Source organism: Ursus arctos, unplaced genomic scaffold, assembly GCF_023065955.2.
Source record: "Ursus arctos isolate Adak ecotype North America unplaced genomic scaffold, UrsArc2.0 scaffold_4, whole genome shotgun sequence".
In the NCBI taxonomy this organism is placed as follows: domain Eukaryota; kingdom Metazoa; phylum Chordata; class Mammalia; order Carnivora; family Ursidae; genus Ursus; species Ursus arctos.
Window position 1 is genome coordinate 1,379,547 of NW_026623056.1, and position 24,809 is coordinate 1,404,355.

General features: G+C 41.4%; 3 protein-coding genes across 3 annotated transcripts; 1 reads left to right on the forward strand and 2 right to left on the reverse strand.

Annotated features, from left to right (window-relative positions):
• Window positions 1-118: 118 nt before the first annotated feature.
• Window positions 119-1,387, reverse strand: LOC113249460 (vasopressin V1b receptor-like). Its single transcript, XM_044380950.2, is given in 3 exon segments — window positions 119-1,144; window positions 1,146-1,348; window positions 1,351-1,387. Coding segments are annotated over 3 exon segments (1,266 nt in total).
• Window positions 1,388-12,905: 11,518 nt separating this feature from the next.
• LOC113249959 (olfactory receptor 11H12-like) lies at window positions 12,906-13,833 on the forward strand (the record flags this gene model as incomplete). Its single annotated transcript, XM_026491391.4, is given in 2 exon segments — window positions 12,906-13,586; window positions 13,588-13,833. Coding segments are annotated over 2 exon segments (927 nt in total), but the record flags the coding sequence as incomplete, so codon positions are not given.
• A 9,529-nt stretch (window positions 13,834-23,362) lies between these two features.
• On the reverse strand, window positions 23,363-24,298 carry LOC125281857 (olfactory receptor 4S2-like). Its single transcript, XM_048215786.1, has one exon. It carries the CDS (start codon window positions 24,239-24,241, stop codon window positions 23,363-23,365), a length of 879 nt encoding a protein of 292 aa, XP_048071743.1. The 5' UTR covers window positions 24,242-24,298.
• Window positions 24,299-24,809: the final 511 nt, after the last annotated feature.

Here is a 24,809-nt window from a genome sequence, read left to right on the forward strand (position 1 = left end):
GCCCCCTCACACTGCCTCAAAATGGGCTCCCTCTAACTCCAACCCTGGCCCTCCCAGCTTTTACACCCATTGCTGAGATGAGCAGAGCTCCTCCACCAGCCCCACAGGCGAGTGTTCCCTAAGAGGCGATGGTCTCAGTGGAGGCCTCGCCATCCGCCTGCACCGAGTCCTTCGGCGAGCCTTCGGGCCCAGGGTCCCCGCTGAGTCTGGGGCTGAGGGTGAGCGTGGGCAGGCCGCTGGAGCAGGTCAGCAGGGTGGTGCGGCAGCTCGAGGGGCTGTCGCTGGAGTGCCATGAGCGGGGCTGGGGCCGGGGTCCCCCGCAGCAGGCCAGGTGGCGCAGGGGGCGTGGCCGCAGGTGGCTGTTGAAGCCCATGTAGACCCAGGGGTTGCAACAGCTGCTGAGGCTGCCCAGGAGCATGGAGATGGTGAAGGCCACGTCGGTGGAATCTTCATCAGGGGCATTCTTGTCCCACACAGACCACATGTGGATGCTGAAGAAGGGTGCCCAGCAGGCGATGTAGGCCAGCACGATGACAAAAGTCATTTTCCCGGTTTGGACCTTGGCCCTGGAGATGGTGCTGATGCTGCTGACACGGGACGGCAGCCCCCGCATGGCTGCAGCTGGGCCAGAAAGTGAGGTCCTGTACCAAGTCCTCCAGCCCCTTCCTTCCACCTTCCGGGCCTGTGTCTTGACTTTTAGGTTCTTACAGATCTCGTGGTAGATGAGGCTGTAGCAGGCCGTGAGCATGGCCATGGGCAGGACAAAGATGGCCAGGGTGGTCCACGTGATATAGACCTGAGGCCCCCAGGGGATGCGGAAGTCTGCCCAGCAGTCCAGCACTCCAGTGCCCTGGATCACCTCCCACAAAGAAAAGATGAAGACTTGAGGCAGGCTGAGGATGGCAGCCAGCAGCCAGGGAGCAGCGATGAGCCAGTAGGTGGACAGGCTGGGCTGCTGGAGGCTGCGCAGGGGGCGGCAAACAGCCAGGTAGTGGTCCAGCGTCATGGCCAGCAGCATGTAGGTGGTGGCAAACATGCTAAGCACCTGCAGATACTTGACGGCCCGGCAGAGGAGGTCAGGGCTCTGGAAGTGGTAGGTGATGTCCCACAGCAGCTGTGGCAGCACCTGGAAGAGTGCCCATGCCCAGGTCAGTCAGGGCCAGGTGCAGAACAAACAGGTGCATGTGGGAGCGCTTACGGCTGGGCTGCCCCGGGGTCAGTAGCACAGTCAGATTGCCCCATGTCGCCAGCACCAGGACGGTGCCCAGGACTCTGATCTCTACCTTGGCCAGCTCCTCATCCCGGCCCAGCCAGGGTGTGGTGGCACTGGGGGCAGAGAAGGGCCCAGAGGAGTGGGGTTGGCAGCCCAGGCAGGCCCATAATCCATGGCTGACTTTGCTGGGAGGGAAGGGAAGGAGGCCGAGAGAGGGATGGACAGTGTGGGGGCAAGTGGAGAGGTTTGATGGGTGAAATGGAGGGAAAAGGGCAAGGTTTCAGATGGGGAGAAGGGGGGAATGACAGGGAGAAGGTGAAAATAGGTAGGAATAGAGAGGAGGAGAGAGAAAGAGATAAGGAAGGAGGAGATGCTGATCCCACAATGCGGAGGGAAGCTTAGGAGCGAAGAGAAAGAGGGCTCAGGGAGGAGGACAGGGTGTCAGGAAAAGAAGAATGGTTGAGGCTGTGCAGGGTGAGGCTTCTGGAAGGGAAGGAAGCCTGGGGAGCTGCCACCACTTCCCAATTCACCCCAAATTCACTTTCTCCCAACTTTTCTGGAAACGGAAAGTCCCTAAGACCGCTTGGTGGCGAGGTCCGGGCCACGGGGGACGCCCGCTGGGCTGGAAGCCCCAGGGAAGCCCGCGCGGGGCCAGGAGCCCTGACCAGCAGAGGAGGGAATGCAGCGGCTGGAGTCCAGTGGGGGTTTTATGGGCTTGCAGCAGGAGCCCAGCGGCCCCTCCGCGCGCTGGTTGGCTCAGGCAGAGGAGGGCAGAGTGAGGCTCCCCCACGCGCTGCCTGCAGGGGGACCAAGAGGCTGGGAAGGGGCGGGGGGTGGGGTGTCGGGGAGGGAGAAGGGGCAGCCGAGCAGGGACAGGGAGCAAGAGAAGCAGAAGACGCAGACAAGCGCTCACAGGCCTGCCAGACCCCCGGACTTCATCTATGCTCGCACCCCGGAACCATCGGACTGTCTCCCAAGACAGGTGCACGCTCAGGGAGGAGGGGGTGGTTCCTCTGCGACGCGGGGCCCCTAAGACTGGCAGCGCTGCTGGGAGTGTCCCCTGCCCAGGGCTCCCTGATAGGCCGCGAAGGGTCCAGAGTCTGCGGGGGTGGTCAGGTGGGCGAGGTGGCGCCCCCAGACGGAGCCCTCAAGCCCTTGGCGACGACGCTGACCGCAGCCACTGGTGGGAGACTTGGAGCCACAAGGCAGGAAGAGAAAGCCGAGTGTAGAGAGGGAGCGGTGGCAGAGATAGGACAGAGGCGCGGGGTGGACCCCGGAGCCCTGGGGCGCTGGGCGGGGGGAGCGGCGGGAGGGGGGGGGAGTTCCGCTGTGTGTGTCCGCAGAAGTCCTAACCCGCGGCCTCCCCACAGTGTTTCATGGACAAAATCGCAAACGCGGTTAACCACCCTGAGGGGGCAGAAAACAGGCCCAGAGAAGTGGTGTGACTTGCTCTAGATCACAGGACCAGTATGCCGCAGGGGCAGGACCTTCCGGCGCAGCGTGCCTTTCCGAGAATGAACCTAATGCCCAGTGTGTGAGAAGCACTGGTGCTCAGGGGACATACAGCAGGTGGATTACAGATGAGAAGTTCTTTGGGAGTGACAACAGCATAGTCCACCACCCTCAGAAAGCGCAGGGTCCATCATTGATCAGAAGTCCTCTTGTCTCTCCCTGTCATCAAACCAGATGCCCCTTCAGTGTCACCCACCCACCCACGCAATTAACATGCTTCTTGAAGAGATTACCTCCTAAACACCTACAAATTCATCTCCACTTCCTCTCACTGCCTGGGTGCAAACACCATCTCTCCCCCCAAATACTGTAGCATCCCCTCCTGCACTCAACCCAGACCCCACCTTCTCCAGGATTTTGCTCTCTTTGAATGATAATTTTAAGTCTCTCTACTGGTTCATTCCCCTCTGCAGGCAAACAAACTTTACTGTTGTCCATTAAAAAAAAGGTCATCACCCTCCTCAGACCCTATACCCCCACCTCTAGCTACAGCTATCTCTCGCCTCTCACAGCAGAATTTCTATAAAGGGCTGTCTAGCTGGTCTCTGTTTTCTTGTTCCCATTTATTTCTGGATATATTCATTAAAATTATGTATACTTACACATTTTTAGAATATTGTGTATTACATAAATGATACCATACTAGAAATACCACTCTAGAACGTACTTATAAAATTCTAGTTGATTTTTGAGATCTGTCCATGATCATACGTGAGATAGATCAAGTTCATTCAGTTTAATTACTGCACGGTATTCAAACGTGAATATGACACGTTTTATTTATCCTGAACCCCATTTTTATCATTGAATTTAGTTCCAGCTCTTTCTTTCTTTCTTTCTTTCTTTCTTTCTTTCTTTCTTTCTTTCTTTCTTTCTTTCTTTCTATTTATTTTATTTATTTATTTTTGCTATTTTTGAAAAATGCTACAATGACTATTCTTATGTATGCCTCCTTGTGTTCATTTGTGAGAATTTTCTGGGGTTTACATCCAGAAGTATATGCTGGGTATTGGTATTCTTGGGTCATACAATGTATGAATTTTCAATTAGGTAGGACCATATCGTAACTTTTATCTCTAAATTCATTGTATTGATTTATTCTCCCACTGGCTGCACATGACTTTCCTGACATCCTCACAGTCAGACTTGTTCATTTTCACCAACCTGATTGGTGTGAAACAGAATCCCATTTTGCTTTTACTTTTTCTCTGATCCCTAATTATTGGAGGTAAATTTCCATATATTTTTTTGTTTGAGTTTCCTCTTCCGTGGATTGTTCATATCCTCTGCATAATTTTTGATTAGGCCATTTTTCTTACTGATTTGTAGGACTTCTTTACATGTTCTGATATGAACTTTTATGGATTCTGATACATAGCAGATTATTTTCCTCTATCTGCCACTTATCTTTTAACTTTGTTTATGGGGTCATTTGTGACACAGAAAATTTACATTTTAATGTCATCAATACTTAGTTTTATCATTTCTGCTCTTCTTTTTTTAAAATGTTCTTTTATTACATTATGTTAGTCACCATACAGTACATCCCTGGTTTCTGATGCAAGGTTCGATGATTCATTAGTTGCGTATAACACCCAGTGCACCATGCAATATGTGCCCTCCTTACTACCCATCACCAGTCTATCCCATTCCCCCACACCACTCCCCTCTGAAGCCCTCAGTTTGTTTCTCAGAGTCCATAGTCTCCCATGCTTCACTCCCCCTTCTGATTATCCCCTTTCTTTATCCCTTTCTTCCCCTACCAATCTTCCTAGCTCTTATGTTCCATAGATGAGAGAAACCATATGATAATTGTCTTTCTCTGCTTGACTTATTTCACTTAGCATTATCTCCTCCAGTGCCGTCCATGTTGCAGCAAATGTTGAGAATTCGTTCTTTCTGATAGCTGAGTAATATTCCATTGTATATATGGACCACAGCTTCTTAATCCAGTCATCTGTTGAAGGGCATCTCGGTTACTTCCACGATTTAGCTATTGCGGATAATGCTGCTATGAACATTGGGGTACATATGGCCCTTCTCTTCACTACGTCTGTATCTTTGGGATAAATACCCAGTAGTGCAATGGCTGGGTCATAGGTTAGCTCAATTTTTAACTTTTTAAGGGACTTCCACACTTGTTTTCCAGAGTGGCTGTACCAACTTGCATTCCCACCAACAATGTAGGAGGGATCCCCTTTCTCCACATCCTCTCCAGCAACTGCTGTTTCCTGCCTTGTTGATTTTTGCCATTCTAGCTGGTGTAAGGTGGTATCTTAGTGTGGTTTTGATTTGAATTTCCCTGATGGCTAATGATTTTGAATATTTTTTCATGTGTCTGTTAACCATTTGTATGTCTTCATTGGAAAAGTGTCTGTTCATATCTTCTGCCCATTTTATGACTTGTTTATTTGTTTCTCGCGTATTGAGTTTCAGAAGTTCTTTGTAGATCTTGGAAACCAGTCTTTTATCTGTAGCATCATTTGCAAATATATTCTCCCATTCCGTGGGCTGCCTCTTAGTTTTTTTGACTGTTTCCTTGACTGTGCAGAAGCTTTTTATCTTGATGAATCCCACAAGTTCATTTTATCTTTTGTTTCTCTTGCCTTCGGAGATGTGTCATGAAAAAGGTTGCTTTGGCCGATATTGTAGAGGTTGCTGCCTATGTTCTCCTCTAGAATTTTGATGGATTCCTGTCTCACATCGAGGTCTTTCATCCATTTGCAGTTTATCTTTGTGTATGGTGTGAGAGAGTGGTCAAGTTTCATTCTTTTGCATGTAGCTGTCCAATTTTCCCAGCACCATTTATTGAAGAGACTGTCTTTTTCCCACTGGATGTTTTTTCCTGCTTTATCAAAGATTAGTTGCCCCAAGAGCCGAGGGTCCATTTCTGGGTTCTCTATTCTGTTCCATTGGTCTATGTGTCTATTTTTGTGCCAGTACCATGCTGTGTTTGTGATCACAGCTTTGTAGTACAGCTCGAAATCCGACATTGTGATGCCCCCAGCTTTGTTTTTCCTTTTCAACAGTTCCTTGGCGATTCGGGGCCTTTTCTGGTTCCATACAAATTTAAGGACTATTTGTTCCAGTTCCTTGAAAAATGTCATTGGTATTTAGATCGGGATAGCATTGAAAGTGTAGATTGCTCTGGGTAGCATGGACATTTTAACTATGTTAATTCTTCCGATCCATGAGCATGGAATATTTTTCCATCTTTTTGTGTCTTCCTCGATGTCTTTCAAGAATGATTTATAGTTTCTAGAATAAAGATCCTTTACATCTCTGGTTAAGTTAATTCCAAGGTAACGTATGATTTTTGGTGCTGTTGTAAATGGGATGGATTCCCTAATTTCTCTTTCTTCAGTCTCATTATTCGTGTATAGAAATGCAACTGATTTCTGAGCATTGATTTTGTATCCTGCCACATTACTGAATTGCTCTATAAATTCTAATAGTTTGGGAGTGGATTCTTTTGTTTTTTCCATGTAGAGTATCATGTCATCTGCGAAGAGAGACATTTTGACTTCTTCTTTGCCGATTTGGATACCTTTGATCTCTTTTGGTTGTCTAAATGCTGTTGCAAGGACTTCTAGTACTATGTTGAATAATAGTGGCGAGAGTGGGCATCCTTGTCGTGTTCCTGATCTTATGGGAAAGGCTTCCAGCTTTTCCCCGTTGAGAATAATATTTGCTGTAGGCTTTTCATAGATGGCTTTTATGAGCTTGAGAAATGAACCCTCTATTCCTACACTCTGAAGGGTTTTAATCAGAAAAGGATGCTGTATTTTGTCAAATGCTTTTTCTGCATCTATTGAGAGAATCATATGATTTCTGAATTTTTGTTTCTGTATAAAATCTAAGACACTGATAGATTTGCAACTGTTGTACCACCCCTGCATCCCAGGGATGAATCCCACTTGGTCATGATGGATAATCCTTTTAATTTACAGTTGGATTCTATTTTCCAGGATCTTGTTGAGGATTTTGGCATTCATATTCATTAGGGAAATCAGTCTGTAATTCTCCTTTTTGTTGGGGTCTTTGCCTGGTTTGGGGATCAAGGTAATATTGGCCTCATAGAATGAGTTTGGTAGCTTTCCTTCTGTTTCTATTTTTTGAAATAGCTTTAGGAGAATAGGTATTATTTCTTCTTTGAATGTTTGGTAGAATTCCCCAGGAAAACCATCCGGGCCTGGAGTTATATTTTTTGGAAGACTGTTTATCACTAACTCAATCTCTTCATAATTAATTGGCCTTTTTAAAAAATCAATTTCTTCCTGTTTCAGTCTTGGTAGTTTATGGGTTTCCAAGAAGGCTTCCATCTCTTCCAGATTGCTTAATTTATTGGCATATAGCTGTTGCTAAAAGTTTCTAATAATCCTTCCAGTTTCATTGGTGTTGGTTGTGACCTCTCCCTTTTCATTCATAATTTTATTAATTTGGGTCCTTTCTCTATTCTTTTGGATAAGTCTTGCCAGAGGTCTGTCAATGTTATTAATTCTCTCAAAGAACCAGCTTCTAGTTCTGTTGATCTGCTCTACCCTACTCCTGGTTTCTAATTCATTGATTCCTGCTCTAATCTTGGTCAATTGCTTCCTCATGCGTAGATTAGGCCTGTCCCTCTGTTGCTGTTCCAGCTTCTTAAGGTGAGAATATAAAAACTGCATTTTAGTTTTTTCTATTCTTTTGAGTGAGGCTTGGATGGCTATGTATTTCCCCCTTAGGACTGCCTTTGCAGTATCCCATGGGTTTTGGACCGTTGTGTTTTCATTCTCGTTGGTCTCCATAAATTCTTTAATTTGATTTTTGATTTCCTGGTTTATTGAATCATTCCTGAGCAGGATGGTTCTTAGTCTCCAAGTGTCTGAGTTTCTTCCAAAATTTTCCTTGTGGTTGTGTTCCACTTTCAAAGAGTTGTGGTCTGAGAATATGCAGGGAATAATTTCAGTCTTTTGGTATCGGTTGAGACCTGTTTTGTGTCCCAGAACATGGTCTATTCTTGAGAATGTTCCATGGGCATTAGAATAGAATGAGTATTCTTTGGTTCTGGGGTGTAGTGTTCTATATATATATCTATGAGGTCCAACTTGTAGAGTATGGCATTCAAAGCCTTTGATTTTTTCCTTAGTTTTTGCAAGGGTGTTCTATTTCTGTTAGTGGGGTGTTGAGGTCCCCTACTATTAATGTATTTTTATCTATATGTCTCTTTATTCTGGTTAAGAGTTGGCTTGTGTATCTTGCTGCTCCCCTGTTGGGGGCATATATATCTATAATTGTCATAACCACTTGTTGGATACATCCTTTAAGAATAATATACGGCCTTTCTGTGTCTCTAACTATAGTCTTTAGTTTAAAATCCTATCTATCTGATATAAGAATTGCTACCCCAGCTTTCTTTTGAGGTCCATTTGCGTGAAAGATGTTACTCCATCCCTTTACTTTCAGTCTGAATGTATCAATTATTCTTTTTGCTTAAATACCAAATGGGAATGAGCATTTTATTATTCTGTATTACTATGCCTGACTCCAGAAATTCCCTAGAAAGGCATTCACATGGTGATATCTTAAAGAAATATGCAGGAAACATAGTAGAGAAAATATTTTTGTAATATGATTATATGGGCTCCTTACACTCATGAAAAAAGGAAAACTTTTTTAAAAAAATACATGCACACAGTAAAGCTTAGAAGAATATTGGAAATATTTGCAAGAATCTTAAGAGAACTCATCATGCTATGACAGCACAAAGGTAATAGAAATAGGGGTGCCCAGGTGCCTCAGTCGACTGAACCACTGCCCTTGGCTGAGGTCATGATCCCAGGGGTCCCAGGATCAAGGCCCACACTGAGGTCCCAGGATTGAGGCCCACATTGAGCTCCCTGCTCAACGGGGAGCCTGATTCTCCTTCTCTCTCTGCCCCTACTATCCAGCTCATGCTCTCTCGCTCTTAAATAAATACATATCTTAAAAATTTTTTTTTAAAGTCCAGAGCTAGTTAAATTAGACCTTTGATGCTGAAGAAACCCAAAAATGTGCCATAATGGATTTACTCCATGCATTAGAAACAATGGTGTCATTGTCTTTAATTTGTCTATTTTTAATTCCTCACAAGCCAGAAAATTTTTTTCTGTATCTCTCTGGGGATTGACTATATGGCTGTCTTTTTCCCTAGAGGAACCTTGGTTTTACAGAGTAAAGGACAATTCATAATTAGCTTTGAGTTCCGGAGACACAGCTACATATTCATTCCACACAACTGTTTATTTTTCCTAGTTGCTCTCCTGAAGGCACTTAATCACAGAAGGTAAAGGTAGATGCTGGCCTGAGAGACTAGCCTGCCCAAAGGACTACTGAAGTGAGGAGTCAATTTTTTAAATACACAGGGGGCCAATCCCTGGAAATACATACCAAAAATATATGAAGAATAGAGTCCTCTCCAGAACCCCATTTCTGGATTAAACATTTTATACAGGTGTTACTTAAATCCTTTCTTGCAAATTAAAAATTGGAAACAACGTTCAATATCTCACATGCATCATCTTCACGCATTTCCCCTAATGAGATTCTGGCAGTCGCTGCACAGTTAATTGTACAAAAGGGAGTTTGTCTTTCAGTGATGGTCCTGGAATCCATACTTTTGAGAGTGAGACTGAGAAGAAAGGACACAGCTGACCCATTCCTCCCAGGCATAGCTCCCAAGTATGCAGAAATTACATCCTGTCCCTACTTTTTTCCCCTATAGAAATAATCCTAACTTTCTGTTGTTGTTGATAAAAGATCTGAAGGACAAAATCCAAATAGCTTCAATTCCTGGGAAACTAAGGTAAGTATAGATGAATCTGTTTCCTAAAATATTAATTTTTCTAGCTTTTGCACAACTCCAAGTAAGTTACAGTATGCTCTTTTGAAAATAAGAGTCCAGTTATGACGAAGAACCCATAGAAGATAATGTTAAACAGGACTGAGCCTATTGTTTCCCTGATTCCATTTTAGGAGCCATATCTACACATCACTACAGGGTCCCAAAGAGACACAGAACTGAAGACAAAAGCTACAATACACAAATACTCTCCACTAGGAAGTTTTAGCAGGAAATGAAATTAGGAAAAGCAAATCAGTTTTGAGATGTTTCATGAGTGCATTTAAAAAATAAAAGAATGTTGGCTCTTCATGTTTTGTTTTTACACACAAACAAAATGTGTGTGTGTGTGTGTGTGTGTGTGTGTGTGTGTGTGTGTATTGGTTTAACTTGTGAGTAGCCACGACTGGGGAAATCTCAGTAATGGTTTTATCTGGTAAAAATAAATCCCATGATATCACTGCAGGCTGAGAGTAGGAGACCCTAGCAGAAAACCTGGCCAAACTGAGGTAACGGCATGGACAAATTAAGAGATCTGAATGACGTGTCAGACATAAAAATACTTAATACCAACACTAGAAGACTCCTTGGGAAAAGAAAGTATTTCTTTACCTTAAGTAAAGATACTAGATTAAACTTTTTTAGGTCTTTCTTTTCCCTAGGTTGGATAGATTTTCTTCAGAAGATTGAGCATCAGAAACCAGAGCATTAAATGTTTTAGAAGATAATCAACTCTCGGCTCCTTCCACGATTTAGCTATTGTGGACATTGCTGCTATGAACATTGGGGTGCATATGAAGGAGCCGAGATGCCCTTCAACAGATGACTGGATTAAGAAGCTGTGGTCCATATATACAATGGAATATTACTCAGCTATCAGAAAGAACGAATTCTCAACATTTTCTGCAACATGGATGGCACTGGAGGAGATAATGCTAAGTGAAATAAGTCAAGCAGAGAAAGACAACTATCATATGATTTCTCTCATCTATGGAACATAAGAACTAGGATGATCGGTAGGGGAAGAAAGGGATAAAGAAAGGGGGTTAATCAGAAGGGGGAATGAAACATGAGAGACTATGGACTATGAGAAACAAACTGAGGGCCTCAGAGGGGAGGGGGGTGGGGGAATGGGATAGACCGGTGATGGGTAGTAAGGAGGGCACGTATTGCATGGTGCACTGGGTGTTATACGCAACTAATGAATCATCGAACCTTACATCGGAAACCAGGGATGTACTGTATGGTGACTAACATAATATAATAAAAAAACATTAAAAAAAAGAAATAAAACTATAAAACCATCAAAAAAAAAAAAGAAGAAGATAATCAACTCAATCTAGATCAGAGTACCAAGCCTTATTTCTTCTTAACTACTAAGTCAATCTGTCTCATTTGTTGCTTCCTCCAGTTGTATTTTTTCTAGGGCTTCATGGAGTATTTGTCTTCTAATAATGCCTTTAGAGAGATCTGAATTGAAGTAGCAGCTATCCAAAGGAATAGTTCAAAAAAAGAGGAGCAGAGTTGCTGAAAGAAATACTTCTGGATCCAAAAATGCTGCTTTACTGAGTAATTCGGTCTTGAGGGAAAGAAACCTATCAGGACTGAATCTACCCACACTAGCACCTTGGCCATGTAGCCTCAGTTGACAACTAGGGTATTCAGATTGCACAGGACATCAAGCAGTCCTGGAAAAGCAATTTAGGCAGCTCCTTGTTGTGGTCCCCAGGTGTCTTCTCAGCAGTTTCACTGTCCATGCCAACAATATTTCCTTCTTCTCTGTGGACAACTGAAACAAATAGACCTCAATAGGATCCAAAGGAACCAGTGCATATACATTTTTCAGGTAGGCTGGCTCAACTTCAGGATCTCATGTAGGGTGACCAACCATCCATCACAGCTTCCCTGGGCCTAATGGGCTTCCTGAATCACCTGACCTTGAGTGCTAAAATGGGGACAATCCAAGACAAACAGGTACATTTGGTTAATCACATACCATATTGGTCTACCACCTCCTCTTTTCAGCGTGCCCTTACTCTCATCTGCCCCCACCACTTCCCTCCCTGCTTCAAGGTCCTTTCCTTATTTTTGTGAAATGACTAAGGCTTCTAGATGGAAAACTGAATGAAGATTCAACTGAAGGTATAATGATTTATTCATTTAGCAAGCAATCACATAGTAAATATTGCCTAAAAGATAATGTGTTAGATACTGAAAAGGAATCAAAGATGATTAACACTCAGTCTCTGTTCTCAGAGCTTGATAGTCGAGTAGGTAAATTAAGACATGTAAAGAAATATCCATGATGCAAGGTGTAAAGGGTAAATTATTCAGTGCAGAAGGCTACTACAGCTTTCAGAATGTCACTTCTCATTCATTCTAGCTTTACAAAATAATGTGTCCTTTGTTTAATATTGATTCAGCAAATATGCTGGCACACCTAAGAAGGAGACTGTGCTGTGCTATGCATTGATAATATAGAAATGAAAAATACAACCTCTGCCTCATGAAGCTTACAGATTAAGAGATAGAAAAGCAACTTGTTCAGAGGGGAGGGGGGTGGGGGAATGGGATAGGCTGGTGATGGGTAGTAAGGAGGGCACGTACTGCATGGTGCACTGGGTGTTCTATGCAACTAATGAATCATTGAACTTTACATCAGAAACCAGGGATGCACTGTATGGTGACTAACATAATAAAAAAACATGAAAAAAAAAAGAGTCACACAATCTACCAACTGAGCCAGCCAGGCGCCCCCCACCCCACAAGTGAACTTTTAATAACATGAATCAGATCTTGTCAAAAAAAAAGAAAAGAAAAAAGAAAAGCACCTTGTTATGATAAGGCATAGTAGAAATTTGCATATACATACATTGGATGCTAGGGCAAAACAATTACTACATGATGGAGGAGTCTAGCAATACTTCATGAAGGAGGCAACTAAACCAATAGTGTAAATTGCAAGTACAAGTTACCCAGGCCAATAATAATAATAATGATGATGATGATGATGATGATGATGATGATGTAAAAATAAGGAAAAAGGGAAAGGAAGAAATTCGGAAGAGAGGGGCAAAAAGAGGAAGAGAGAAGGAAAGAAGGAAGAAGGAACAGACACCTCAGGTAGGGAGAACAGCATGTCATTTGGTGGAAGTGTCACTCTTCTTTTCTTATTGGGCCTAGAACTCAAAGGGGCACAGGAAAGACATGAGCTTAAATAAGTAGATAAAGATCAGATCCTGAAGGACCTTGTCTGTTATGCTCAGTTGTTAGGATTTGGTCTCATGGTGATGTCTCATTGCAGCACAACTTACAGCCTAAATGAACATGTCTGGCTCTGGATCTTCTTCTGAGTCAGTGAGGGAATTCATCCTTCTGGGTTTTTCCTGCAGCAGGGAGATTCAGGTTGTCCTGTTTATGTTCTTCTCAACTGTCTACCTCCTGACTCTCGTGGGAAATGGAGCCATTATCAGTGCTGTAGTTTGGGACCAGCATCTCCACACGCCCATGTACATCCTGCTGGGGAATTTTGCATTCCTGGAGATCTGGTATGTCAATTCCACTGTTCCAAACACACTGATCAACTTCCTCTCAGAGACCAAAGCCATCTCTTTCACTGGATGCTTCCTTCAATTATACTTTTTCTTTTCCATGGGTTCCACGGAGTGCTTCTTTCTCTCAGCAATGGTCTTTGATCGCTACTTTGCCATCTGTCATCCTCTGCATTATGCCACAATTATGACAGGACAACGTTGTTTCAACCTAGCGATTTCCTGTTGGGTGTGTGGCTTTCTCTGGTATCTGGTGCCTGTTATTCTCATCTCCCGACTGCCTTTCTGCGATCCTAATGCAATTGATCATTTTGTATGTGACTCAGGCCCATTGCTGACCCTTTCATGTGCTCCTGCCCCTGTGTCCAAACTCATCAGCTATACCCTAAGCTCCCTCATCATCCTCCTGAGCTTCTTTTTCATCGTCCTCTCCTATGTCCTTGTACTAAGTACTTGCTGTGCTTCGGTTGCCCTCAGCATCTAGTCGGCATAAGGCCTTTTCAACGTGTGGATCCCATTTGTCTGTGGTGCTGCTATTCTACGGGACCATTATGGTGATGCATGTGAGCCCTGGATCCAGCCACTCTACCCTGATGCCAAAGATCATGACCTTGTTCTATGCAATGGTGACTCCACTCTTCAACCCTTTGATTTATAGTCTCAGGAATAAGGAAATGAAAAATGCTCTCTGGAAAGTTCTGGAAAAGTTTAAAATTTCTTTGAAAGTCTTTGGCAGTAGACCCAGCAGAAGTGTGGAATAATCTAGTTTAGTGTGATATGGATGGAATGGCCACCCTTTTACTTACACTCATTTGTGCAGTCACTCATCTGACAAATAGTCTCTGAAAGCCTCCTCTGTATTAGACACTTTGCTTAGTACTAGATTATGAAGATAATTTTGATGATAACTCAGACACAGCCTCTTCCCTCAACTGGCAATCTAGTAGGGGAGGCAGGCAGGTAAGAAGATAATCACCATAAAATGCAATAAATATCTTATCAATATATGTACCAGTTGTCACAGAAACATGAAGAAAGAAACACCTGATTTTGCCTGGGGTTTTGTGGTGGAAGAAATTAGTGTTAGGGAAAACTTCAGTCAACGCAATACTAGACATGTGTGCTCTGCAGTGGGGAGAGGGAAAGCCTCGTATTTCTGTTCAACTTGTAGCGAGGTTTCTTTGTCAATCATCTTGTGATATCTTTGAACGTGTACGAGACTTTAAATCAGAAGATTTGGGGATAGGAACTCAAACCTTCCATTAATCAACCATATGAATTTGGCAAGTCACTTAATTTCAGCTCAAATTAGAATGGCAATTCCTACCCCAGAGAAAATTAGTGTGTGGTTTTAATGAGATAATGGTTATAAACGTTGGAAAACAATCCCAGGCATGTAGAAAGCCAGCAATAAATGTTAGTTTAATATGAATATTGACGAATTCCGTGCTTTTGTGTTCCTTATTATAATCAGAAGAATTCTCAGACTCCCCAATGAAAGTCACTTCCCATTACTTTTGGCAAAGCCTCTTTACAACAGATCTCCTCAACTTTTCTTGAGATGTGGAGGACGTTGCTTTTCCTCCTTTATGCTCAAAGTGCCCAGTGATTAGTTTTGCTTTGGTTTGGTTTAGTTTTGGTGTACACACACGTAGTATTCTGGAGAATTAATCCTCAACCTGGGTTTTGTATATCCCTGGGAGTACATGAAGACTTTCTAAGAGGTACATAAACATAGACAGTTTAATTTCCACATCTTCAACTTATATATGTATGTTTTCCTAAATGTCCTGTGCCTAAGAACACATATGTTGTAGAAGCTTCATATTGTCTTATTTGACACATCTTTCACAATCAGTCCTCCCATTTTAAATATAAAGCTTGCCTTTTACCTATTCTGATCTTAATATTTTACATTGCTCAAATATATATACTTCTAGTCAGGGCATTAAACGAATAATTTGATATACCGATCTCTCTCCTGAGAAAGTTAGTGAATTTAACTTTCAGAAATAAATCCTTTCATTACCAGGTGGTTTACAATTGTTTCCAACACAATCAAAGGAGAAGGACTTATTTTGGGTTGTCCCAAAAGAAAAACTGAGGCAAAGACTTGGGTGTAGGTAGTTTATTGGGAAGTAGTTTCAGGAAGCAGAAATCAGGAATGAGAAGAAGCTACAGTAATCAGTGAGGAATTGACTCTACTAGAACCGCTGAGAATTGTCTGCCTGAATGGCACGAAGCTAAGGCATTTATCGACTAACTATGGCTGTACCTTAACTCCTTATGTTTCCAAAATACATTAGCTGGTATGCCAAGCCAGTCCAAGCAAGTGTGACCTCTGAAAAGGCCCTGGGAAGAAGGCAGAACAACACATGGGCATGGACTGAGGTGGACGGGATGCCATCAGCCTGAACCTGAGCTCCTGAGGGACTGCCTGCCATCTGTACAGCTAAAATCAGAGGTAGATTCAGCACAGAGCCTACTTAATTAATTCACTTGTGAGCAGATAATTACAAATAATGTTGTAGTTAACAGGCAGCATGGGGTAGTGGTAAGCACCAGACAGCTTGAATTCAAATTCTGGCTCCTCCCACCTGCATGACTTCATGTGTGCCTCCATTACCTCATATTTAAACAGGTAAATATAATAGAACTTTCTCCACAGTGCTGTGGTAAGGACCAAGTGAAGTAATCTGCTTGTCAGGGAGCCTAAAAAAATGTGAACACTCAAATATCTCCATCATTACAGTATTTCATGCTTTTGTCCACAGGGAATCTGTTCTCAGTATGAGCTCTCATTCTGAAGTTAATTTTCTGTCCAAAAGAAAATTCCCAATTACTAGAATGTAGCTGAAAACGTGGGCATTGGAACAGAGTTAACTAGTCAAAACAATGCACACTCAGACTAGAGAGTGATAGAGTATAGAGGACACCAATAATATAGACATTCCTGAATCATGAAGCAGAAATGTTAGTGTGTTGAAGGAAATGCAGGCTTTCTCAGCAATACAACTGACAAAGACTATGTTCACATAAGTTAGGAGCAAATCCTGAATCACACATACAAAAAGAATGTCCTTATGTAAGAGAACATCAGACATGCATTAAATCATTGGTATAGTCAAGACACTGTAAAAACATTTTATAAACAAATGCATCCCAGAACAAAACAGATGATTATGTTATTATCATAGGCACTTATTTCATGAGAAGGAAGTAGAACTTAATATCAGATTTCTACTTTCAATAGTTTATTGTATAAGCCTATACTTTACTGAATACATCATATCTAAGATCATATACATTTCTCATTTTAATGTGTAAGTTGGCCTTTCACAGATAATGTGTTCTCTGTCTTCTTCAAACTCCTAGTTAACCTCTCCACTCTAGTATTGCTATACATCATTGATTCTCAACTAGGAGTATGTATCAAAATCAATAGGACCTTTTTACAAATTGTACTTGCCCTGAACCCTATACCTGGAGATTCTAATTCAGAAGGTGAATGATGGGTCTTAATGTCAATTTTGTAAAAAAGTCTCTATGGATGAGTTTTGGATTTTCTTCCTTGTAGGCATTATGGCCCTACTCAGGAGAGCATTTGCCAAATGATGCATAATCGCTGAACCGTCTTTACCAAATAGCAAGTTTACATATCATCCAGTCACAGGTTCTTAAGAATGGAAAGAAACTACTAGATAATCCCATTCAGCTGTACATCTAATGCTTCACCCAACAACTGGGTCTCTGACTTGTTGAATCCCACCCCACCCAGTGAGGAAAAAGCTATTTGATTTCTGCCCGAGAAAAAAAACCCTTGTAATTATGTGTCGTGATTGTGATGGATGTTAATTGGACCTATTATGGAGATCATGTTGCAATCCATACAAATATTGAATCATTATTTTGTACACATGAAACTAACATAATGTTATATGTCAATTACATTTCGGTAAAGATTTTAAAATGTGTTTAAAAGTTTCGGAGACCTGTGGGACAACAAAATACATGTGCTTATAAAATATATTAACAGGTCAAGGCTAAAAGTCAACTCACCTGAACATAATCTCTTTGTTTGCTAACAATGGACAATTAAAATCAAATTAGTCTAAATGACCATTGTTTGTTTTTCTTGTTTTCAACCTAAGTCCTCCCATCAACAATATTGTAGAATAAATACCCATACAACAATATGGGAGGAAGAGCCTATGCATTTGGGAAGATTTAATCAAGACAAAGCATATAAGAGGATGAAGAAAAGAAACTAATTGTAGTAGTTATGGGTGTAGAGAGCTTATTAATATTAAACTAGTCCTCTAGCTATTTAGTGTTTTAAGAATTCAGAATAGATGCAGAATGCTGGCCTGGGGAGATGGATCCTGAAAACATTTTTTAGAGTGATGTGACTTTAGGCAAGAAATTTGATAATCTGATGGGTCTCTAACCTGCCTATTTCTCTTTCATTCTCTGGAGGAAGAGAGTGGTGGAATGGATGAAAAATACAAGACACATATATAGGCTGCCTACAAGAGACACACCTCAGAAGGAAAGACATAAACAGACTGAAAGTGAAGTGATGAAAAACATTCACCATGCAAACGGAAGCAGAAAATTAAAAAAAAAAAAAAAGCTGGGGTAGCAAAACTTGTATCAGACAAAATAGACTTTAAAACAAAGACTATAAGAAGAGACAAAGAAAGGTATTACATAATGATAAAGGGATCAACCCCAAAAGAGGATATAATAATTGGAAATATCTAGGCACACAACACTGGAATACCTAAATACATAAAACAAATATTAACAGACAAGAGAGAAAAGTTCATGTGAATACAGTAGTACTAGGGGACTTTAACTCTCCACTTACATTAATGGACAGATCATTTAGACACAAAATAAATAGGAAACAATGTCTTTGAATGACTCATGGGCCATGCTCCATTATCACCATAGATAATACAAATTCCCACTCTTCTCTGTTTTCTGAAGCCTCCCTTTCTAGGGCTTCTATCCTTCTGCTTTCATCCGTTTGTATCACCCCCTATGCCCCTAGACAGCTCTCATCTTAAAAGTGCTCTGGGCCACCCCTGCACTGATTTCTTGAGCCTATCTCTTCCTCTTTGTTGCTTTTGCTGGGACACATCCCCCCATACTTTCAAAGAAAGTGTACTTACAGAGGAAATTTTGTAAATTTTTGCATGACTGAAAAGGTCTTATTCTACTTTCATACCTGATTGATGGTTTTGTTCTGTCTAGAATTCTAGGTGGAAAATCAGATTCAGGTACTTTTCTACTGTACTGAAGGGTCCAGTGTTGTTACTGAATACTCTAATGCCTTTTGGGTTTTGCATACTTTTTGTGGCCTATTTTTTTTTCTGTCCCTCATAATAATTTTATAATCTTCGTAACCTCTAGGGTAATAAAATTGCATAATATTGTGCCTTAGTTATTGTTTTCTCATCACTAGGGTGGGCACTCAGTACACCTTCTTTATCTGTAGACTTAAACCCTCCTGCGATGAGTTTTCCTTTCATTGTTTCTTTTAAATTCTTCCCCTTTGTTTTCTCTATTCTCCTGGAACAAATATGAGTTGAATGCTTTACCTCTTATCTAGATTTTTCAAAATTTTTTCTTTTTTTCATTTCTTTGACTTTTTTAAATTCTACTTTCTCGGAGAATTTCTTTCCTTCTATTTTTCAACCCTCTATTGATTTGTCTTAATTTTATTTATTTCTCTTTTACTTATTTCCAAGTATAATTTCTTATTGCTTATTTTTTTAAAGTATCTTTTTTAGAAAATTTTTTATTATGTTAGTCACCATACAGTACTTTATTAGTTTTTGATGTAGGCTTTCACAGTTCATTGTTTGTGTGTAACACCCACTGCTCATTGAAATATGTGCCCTCCTTAATACCCATCACTGGGCTAACCCATCCCACTACCCCCCTCCCCTCTGAAACCCTCACTTTGTTTCCTAGAGTCCTTAGTCTTTCATGGTTCATCTCCCCCTCTGATTTGCCCCCTTCATTTTTCCCTTCCTTCTAATGTCCTCTATGCTATTCCTTATGTTCCACATGTAAGTGAAGCCATATAATTGTCTTTCTCTGCTTGACTTATTTCACTTAGCATAATCTCCTCCAGTTCTATCCATGTCAGTGCAAATGGTGGGTAATCATCCTTTCTGATGGCTGAGTAATATTCCCTTATATATAAGGGCCACATCCTCTTTATCCAGTTGTCTGTTGAAGGACATCTTGGCTCCTTCCACAGTTTGGCTATTGTGGACATTGCTGCTATGAACACTGGGGTGCGTATGCCCCTTCATTTCACTACATCTGTATCTTTGGAGTAAATACCCAGTAGTACAATTGCTGGGTCATAGAATAGCTCTATTTTTAACTTTTTGGGGAACCTCCATACCGTTTTCCAAGGTAGCCATACCAACTTGCATTCCCACTAACAGTTTAAGAGGGTTCCCCTTTCTCTACAACGTCTCCAACATTTGTTGTTTCTTGCCTTGTCAATTTTTGACATTCTAACTGGTGTAAGGTGGTATCTCAGTGTGGTTTTGATTTGAATTTCCCTGATGGCTAATGGCGTTGAGCATCTTCTCATGTATCTATTAGCCATTCCTATGTCTTCTTTGGACAAGTGTCTGTTCATGTCTTTTGCCCATTTTTTGACTTGATTATTTGTTTTTAAGGTGTTGAGTTTGAGAAGTTCTTTATAGATCTTGGATCCAGCCCTTTATCTGTAGTGTAATTTTCAAATACCTTCTCCCATTCTGTGGGTTGCCTCTTTCTTTTGTTGACTATTTCCTTTTCTGTGTAGAAGCTTTTTATCTTGATGAAGTTCCAAAAGTTCATTTTCACTTTTGTTTCCCTTGACTTTGGAGACGTGTCTTGAAAGAAGTTGCTGTGGCCGATGTCAAAGAGGTTATTACCTATATTCTCCTCTATGATTTTGATGGATTCCTGTCTTACATTGAGGTCTTTCATCCATTTTGAGTTTATTTTGGTGTATGGTGTAAGAGAATGGTTGAGTTTCATTCTTCTGTGTATAGCTTTTCAATTTTCCCAGCACCATTTATTGAAGAGACTGTCCTTTTCCCATTGGATATTTTTTCCTGCATTGTTGAAGATTAGTTTACTGTAGAATTCAGGGTCCCTATCTGGGCTCTCTATTCTGTTCCACTGATCAATGTGTCTGTTTTTGTGCCAGTACCATGCTGTCTTAGTGATCACATCTTTGTAATATAGCTTGAAATCAGGCAATGTGATGCCCCCAGCTTTATCTTTTTCAACATTTCCTTGGCAATTCGGGGTCTTTTCTGGTTCCATACACATTTTAGGATTGTTTGTCCCAGCACTTTAAAAAATTCCACCGGTGTTTTGATCAGGATGGAATTAAATGTATAGATTTCTCTGGGCAGCACAGACATTTCAGGATTACAAATATTTTCTCTGATCAATGTGAAGATATCAGTAGTTTTCAAAGTGAATTTTTTTCTGCGTCATCTCAGATCCCACCAAAAACCGTGGGGCCTTCCTAAACTCTCACTTTTTCAAAAAATATTTTTATTTATTTATTTGACAGACAGAGAGACAGCCAGCGAGAGAGGGAATACAAGCAGGGGGAGTAGGAAAGGAAGAAGCAGGCTCCCAATGGAGGAGCCTGATGTGGGGCTTGATCCCAGAATGCCGGGATCACACCCTGAGCTGAAGGCAGATGCCCAATGACTGAGCCACCCAGGTGCCCCCTAAACTCTCACTTTTTACCCCAAATATCTTATGTGCATTAAAAAATTTGGCACCAAAATTTTGCCCAAATGCTCTGGATCGATAGAGCAGATCTTACTAAATAGTGGGCTTCTGGCCAGAGTTCTAGCAAAAAGGCAGCCATTCTCTTTGTGATGTCCAAAGGCAGAAACTGAAAGACTTTTCTCTAATATAATTTAATTTCTTAATGCAAAGATGTCAATATTCTGTTTGTGAAGCATATGCCTGTGTGAGCATCTGAGAGTGAAAAGAGAGAATGGGAGACTGAACCATTCCTGTCTCTTAATCTCCCTATTACTAGTCCTGAAACCCACCATCTTCTTTCCTGGTGTCCTGGCATCTCAAGCATGTCAAGGATTCTGGAAGATCAATCTGTGTATTTCTCCTCAGTATCCCCCTCAGTTCCTACTTTAGTGTTAGCCTTCTCTACCCAGCCAAATCAGTTACCACACTTTGTCTTCTCTTTTCCAAACATTTATTGGACTCTTTTGTCTGCAGAATCTCACTACTGTCCTGTTTTCTTTGTTACTGTGAGTCTAAACTTGTTTCCCCATTATGGTTGTTGTTGTTGTTGCTGCTGGTGTCTTATTTAGATCTTAGGGGGAAAAGGGAAAACTAATGTAGCCCACAAATTTAAATACAAGTTCAGTGTATTTATTGTTTTAAATAGGTATTAATAAAAAGGACATTTTGATCCCTTTTTGCAGAGTAAAGGTAATATGAAAAATAACTATAAGGAAATGCAACAAGGTATTAGTGGTGATCATGTATAGAAAGCCTGAATGTAGAGAAACCATTTTAAAGAGTTTTCGAAAATCTCACTCATCAACTATAACCAACATCATAGTGACCACCAGCAGTGAAAAGGAGAGACTGATAAATGTAATGTTTCAGTGGGGCCACCATAAATAATGTCAAGTCTCTGTTACTAAGGAAAACAAGGAACCATGGATAGTGGGGTAACAACAGGTAGACTGTGTCACAAGAATCTATTGTACATCCAGCCCTGTGCCATATACGGGGAGTGGAAAAGAGGTAAGATACATTACTTACATCTTTAATAAGCCGTAGAAATGAGATTAATCCACTAAGAGGAAAAAAAACAGAAAAAAAAATGTATCTGATACCATTTTATAAACTATATGGAGGTGTGCTTAAGGCACACAGAAAAGAAATGTTGGATGAAAATAATCGGGGCGGAATTCTTGAAAGATGTGAGTCAAAGAACAAGATCTACAATTTCCTTAAAATAAAACTGCCTTATCTGAAGTCCTGAGGCACCCAGGGATTCTCTGACTTTACTAAGAACACCACAAAAGGGGTACCTGGGTGACTCAGTTGGTTAAGTGTCTGCCTTCAGCTCAGTTCATGATTCTGGGGTCCTCCCCACATCAGGCTTCTTGCTCAGTGGGGAGCCAGATTATCCCTCTCCCTCTGCCTGCCACTCCCCCTGCTTGTGCCCTTTCTTTCTTTCAAATAAATAAATACAATCTTGGAAAATAAAATAAATTTATAAAAAAAAGAGCACAACAAAAAGAAAGAATTTTGTCCTTTTAAAAAACTGAAAATACTTTTAACCAAAAATTTGTAATACATCTCTTTGATTTAGTCATTTCAATAGTTCAAAGTCAATTCATTTTAGTTGCTTTAATGACTCTAGTCTGTGTATTGCAAAAATAAAAGTAGGATAATTTTCAGTAAAAACAATATGCTACTGGGATAATAGAGTATTCCAATTTTCCAGTAAGTTCTCTTAAACATTGTTCCACACCAAAATACGTAAAATGTTCCTTTCCCCCTTGAACAGAGACCATCCTTTGAGCAGTTTGTGAATTTACACTAACCTCTTAATGGTGTGCAGTGTATATTTCTATGTATTTATTTCTATATTTGTTATATTGTGTCATCATTATCTCTTTGTGAATGCATTTCCCCTACTATATTATGTGATATTTGTGGGGAAAGACTAGGAAAGGAAGGAAGAGGGTAAAAGGAAGAAAGCAAGAAAAGGAGGAGGGAGGAAGAGAAGCAAGGGAGAGAGGGTGGGAGGGACACAAGGAGGCAGTCTCTGGGGAGATACACTTCTGTTTTTAAGAGAAATGGTCAAAGTCCTCAGAGATATCTTTCTCTTGTAACCTCATTCTAAATCATTCATTATACGGTAAGAAATCTTAACTTGAATCGAAGGGATCTATCAAGCAGTTAAATGAGATACTCACACTGTTTACTTTCCTACTTTAAAGTAAGAGAAGATAAACCTTGACAGTATGGAAAGGTCTAAGTTTAGCCCACCTAAAGACAGAAAAAGAAAATTGTCTTAAATTTTTGCCTGTCCAAGGAACTCTTACAAGACAGTTCAATTTTAGAGAGTATTCCTTAATTCATTAGTAAGTTACAGACTACTGAAGGTATCAGCTAATTCTCTGATTTTGCAATTCTGACGAGCTATCCCTCCTGCTTTTCCTTCAAGGAGACCTTGAGACTCCATATCCGTTTCATGGCATTCTTTACATCCTCATTCCTCAGAGTGTAGATGAGTGGGTTTAACATCGGGGTGATGGTAGTATAGAACACAGACACAGCCTTATCCAGTGGGAAAGTAGTGGATGGACGCAGATAAATAAAAATACAAGGGACAAAGAAGAAAGTTACTACAGTGAAATGAGACCCACAGGTAGAGAGAGCCTTGCGCCGGCTCTCTGAAGACCGCTTGCGAAGACTGAATAGAATGACGGTGTAGGAGGCCAGAAGAATGAGGAAACACCCCAGAGAGATGAGACCACTGTTGGCAATCACCAACATATTTACCAGGGTTGTATCAGCACAGGCAAGTTTTAGGACTGGGTGGACATCACAAAAGTAGTGGTCAATGACCCGATTATTGCAGAAAGGCAGCTGAAAGGTCAGGAGGGTCTGAACAAAGGAATGACCCAGGGCTCCTAACCAGGACAGTGATGCCAGCACAATACAAGCATTGGCACTCATGATGGTGGTATAACGGAGAGGGTGGCAGATGGCAGCATAGCGGTCAAAAGCCATAACGGTCAAGACAAAAATCTCAGCACAACCAAAAAAGTGGAAGGTGAACATCTGAGTTACACAGCCCCAGTAGGAAATGGTCTTTTTCTCAGAAATAAAGTCTGCAATCATCTTGGGTGCTGTGGCTGAGGAATAGGCAATGTCCACAAAGGAGAGGTTACTGAGGAAGAAATACATGGGTTTATGGAGCCGGGGATCAGAAAAGACCGTGAGCAGAATGAGCAGATTTCCCACCATGACCACGATGTAGAAGAGGAGGAATAAGGCAAAGAACATCAGTTGCATTCCAGGATCTTGGGAAAGTCCTAGGAATATAAACTCAGTGACATTGTTAGCCACTTCTGTGGGGACCCAGATGATACTGGCTTGGTGGCTCTCGTTCCCTGCAAAAATAAATAAATATCATAAACCACTGTAAGCATGGTGAAGCCTAACAGGAACAGTCTTATGAAAATATTTAAGTGATGCTAAATAGGAGATGAAATTCTTCATATTTCTTGAACATAATTAATGGATATTTTTCTCACCATTAATTTTCTTACCACGTTATTGACTCACAACGGATTTTCTGTTAAACTTAGACCTATACTTCTCAAGTGTTAAATATGTGTAAGAATAGTACACACCATGGGGTGCCTGGGTGACTCAGGCTGTTGGCCATCTGCCTTCTGCTCAGGTCATGATCCCAGGGTCATGGTACTGAGTCCCGCATGGGGCTCCCTGCTCTGCAAGGAGCCTGCTTCTCCCTCTCCCTGCCATTCCCTCTGCTTGTAGTCACTCGCTCTGTCAAATAAATAAATAAAATCTATTAAAAAAAGAAAAGGAACAGTGCACACCATAGAAGTGCTGTAAG

What these genes read in the sequence shown, in the direction of transcription:
- LOC125281857 (XM_048215786.1), bottom strand. Translation starts at nt 24,241, where the DNA reads ATGCAACTGATGTTCTTTGCCTTATTCCTCCTCTTCTACATCGTGGTC.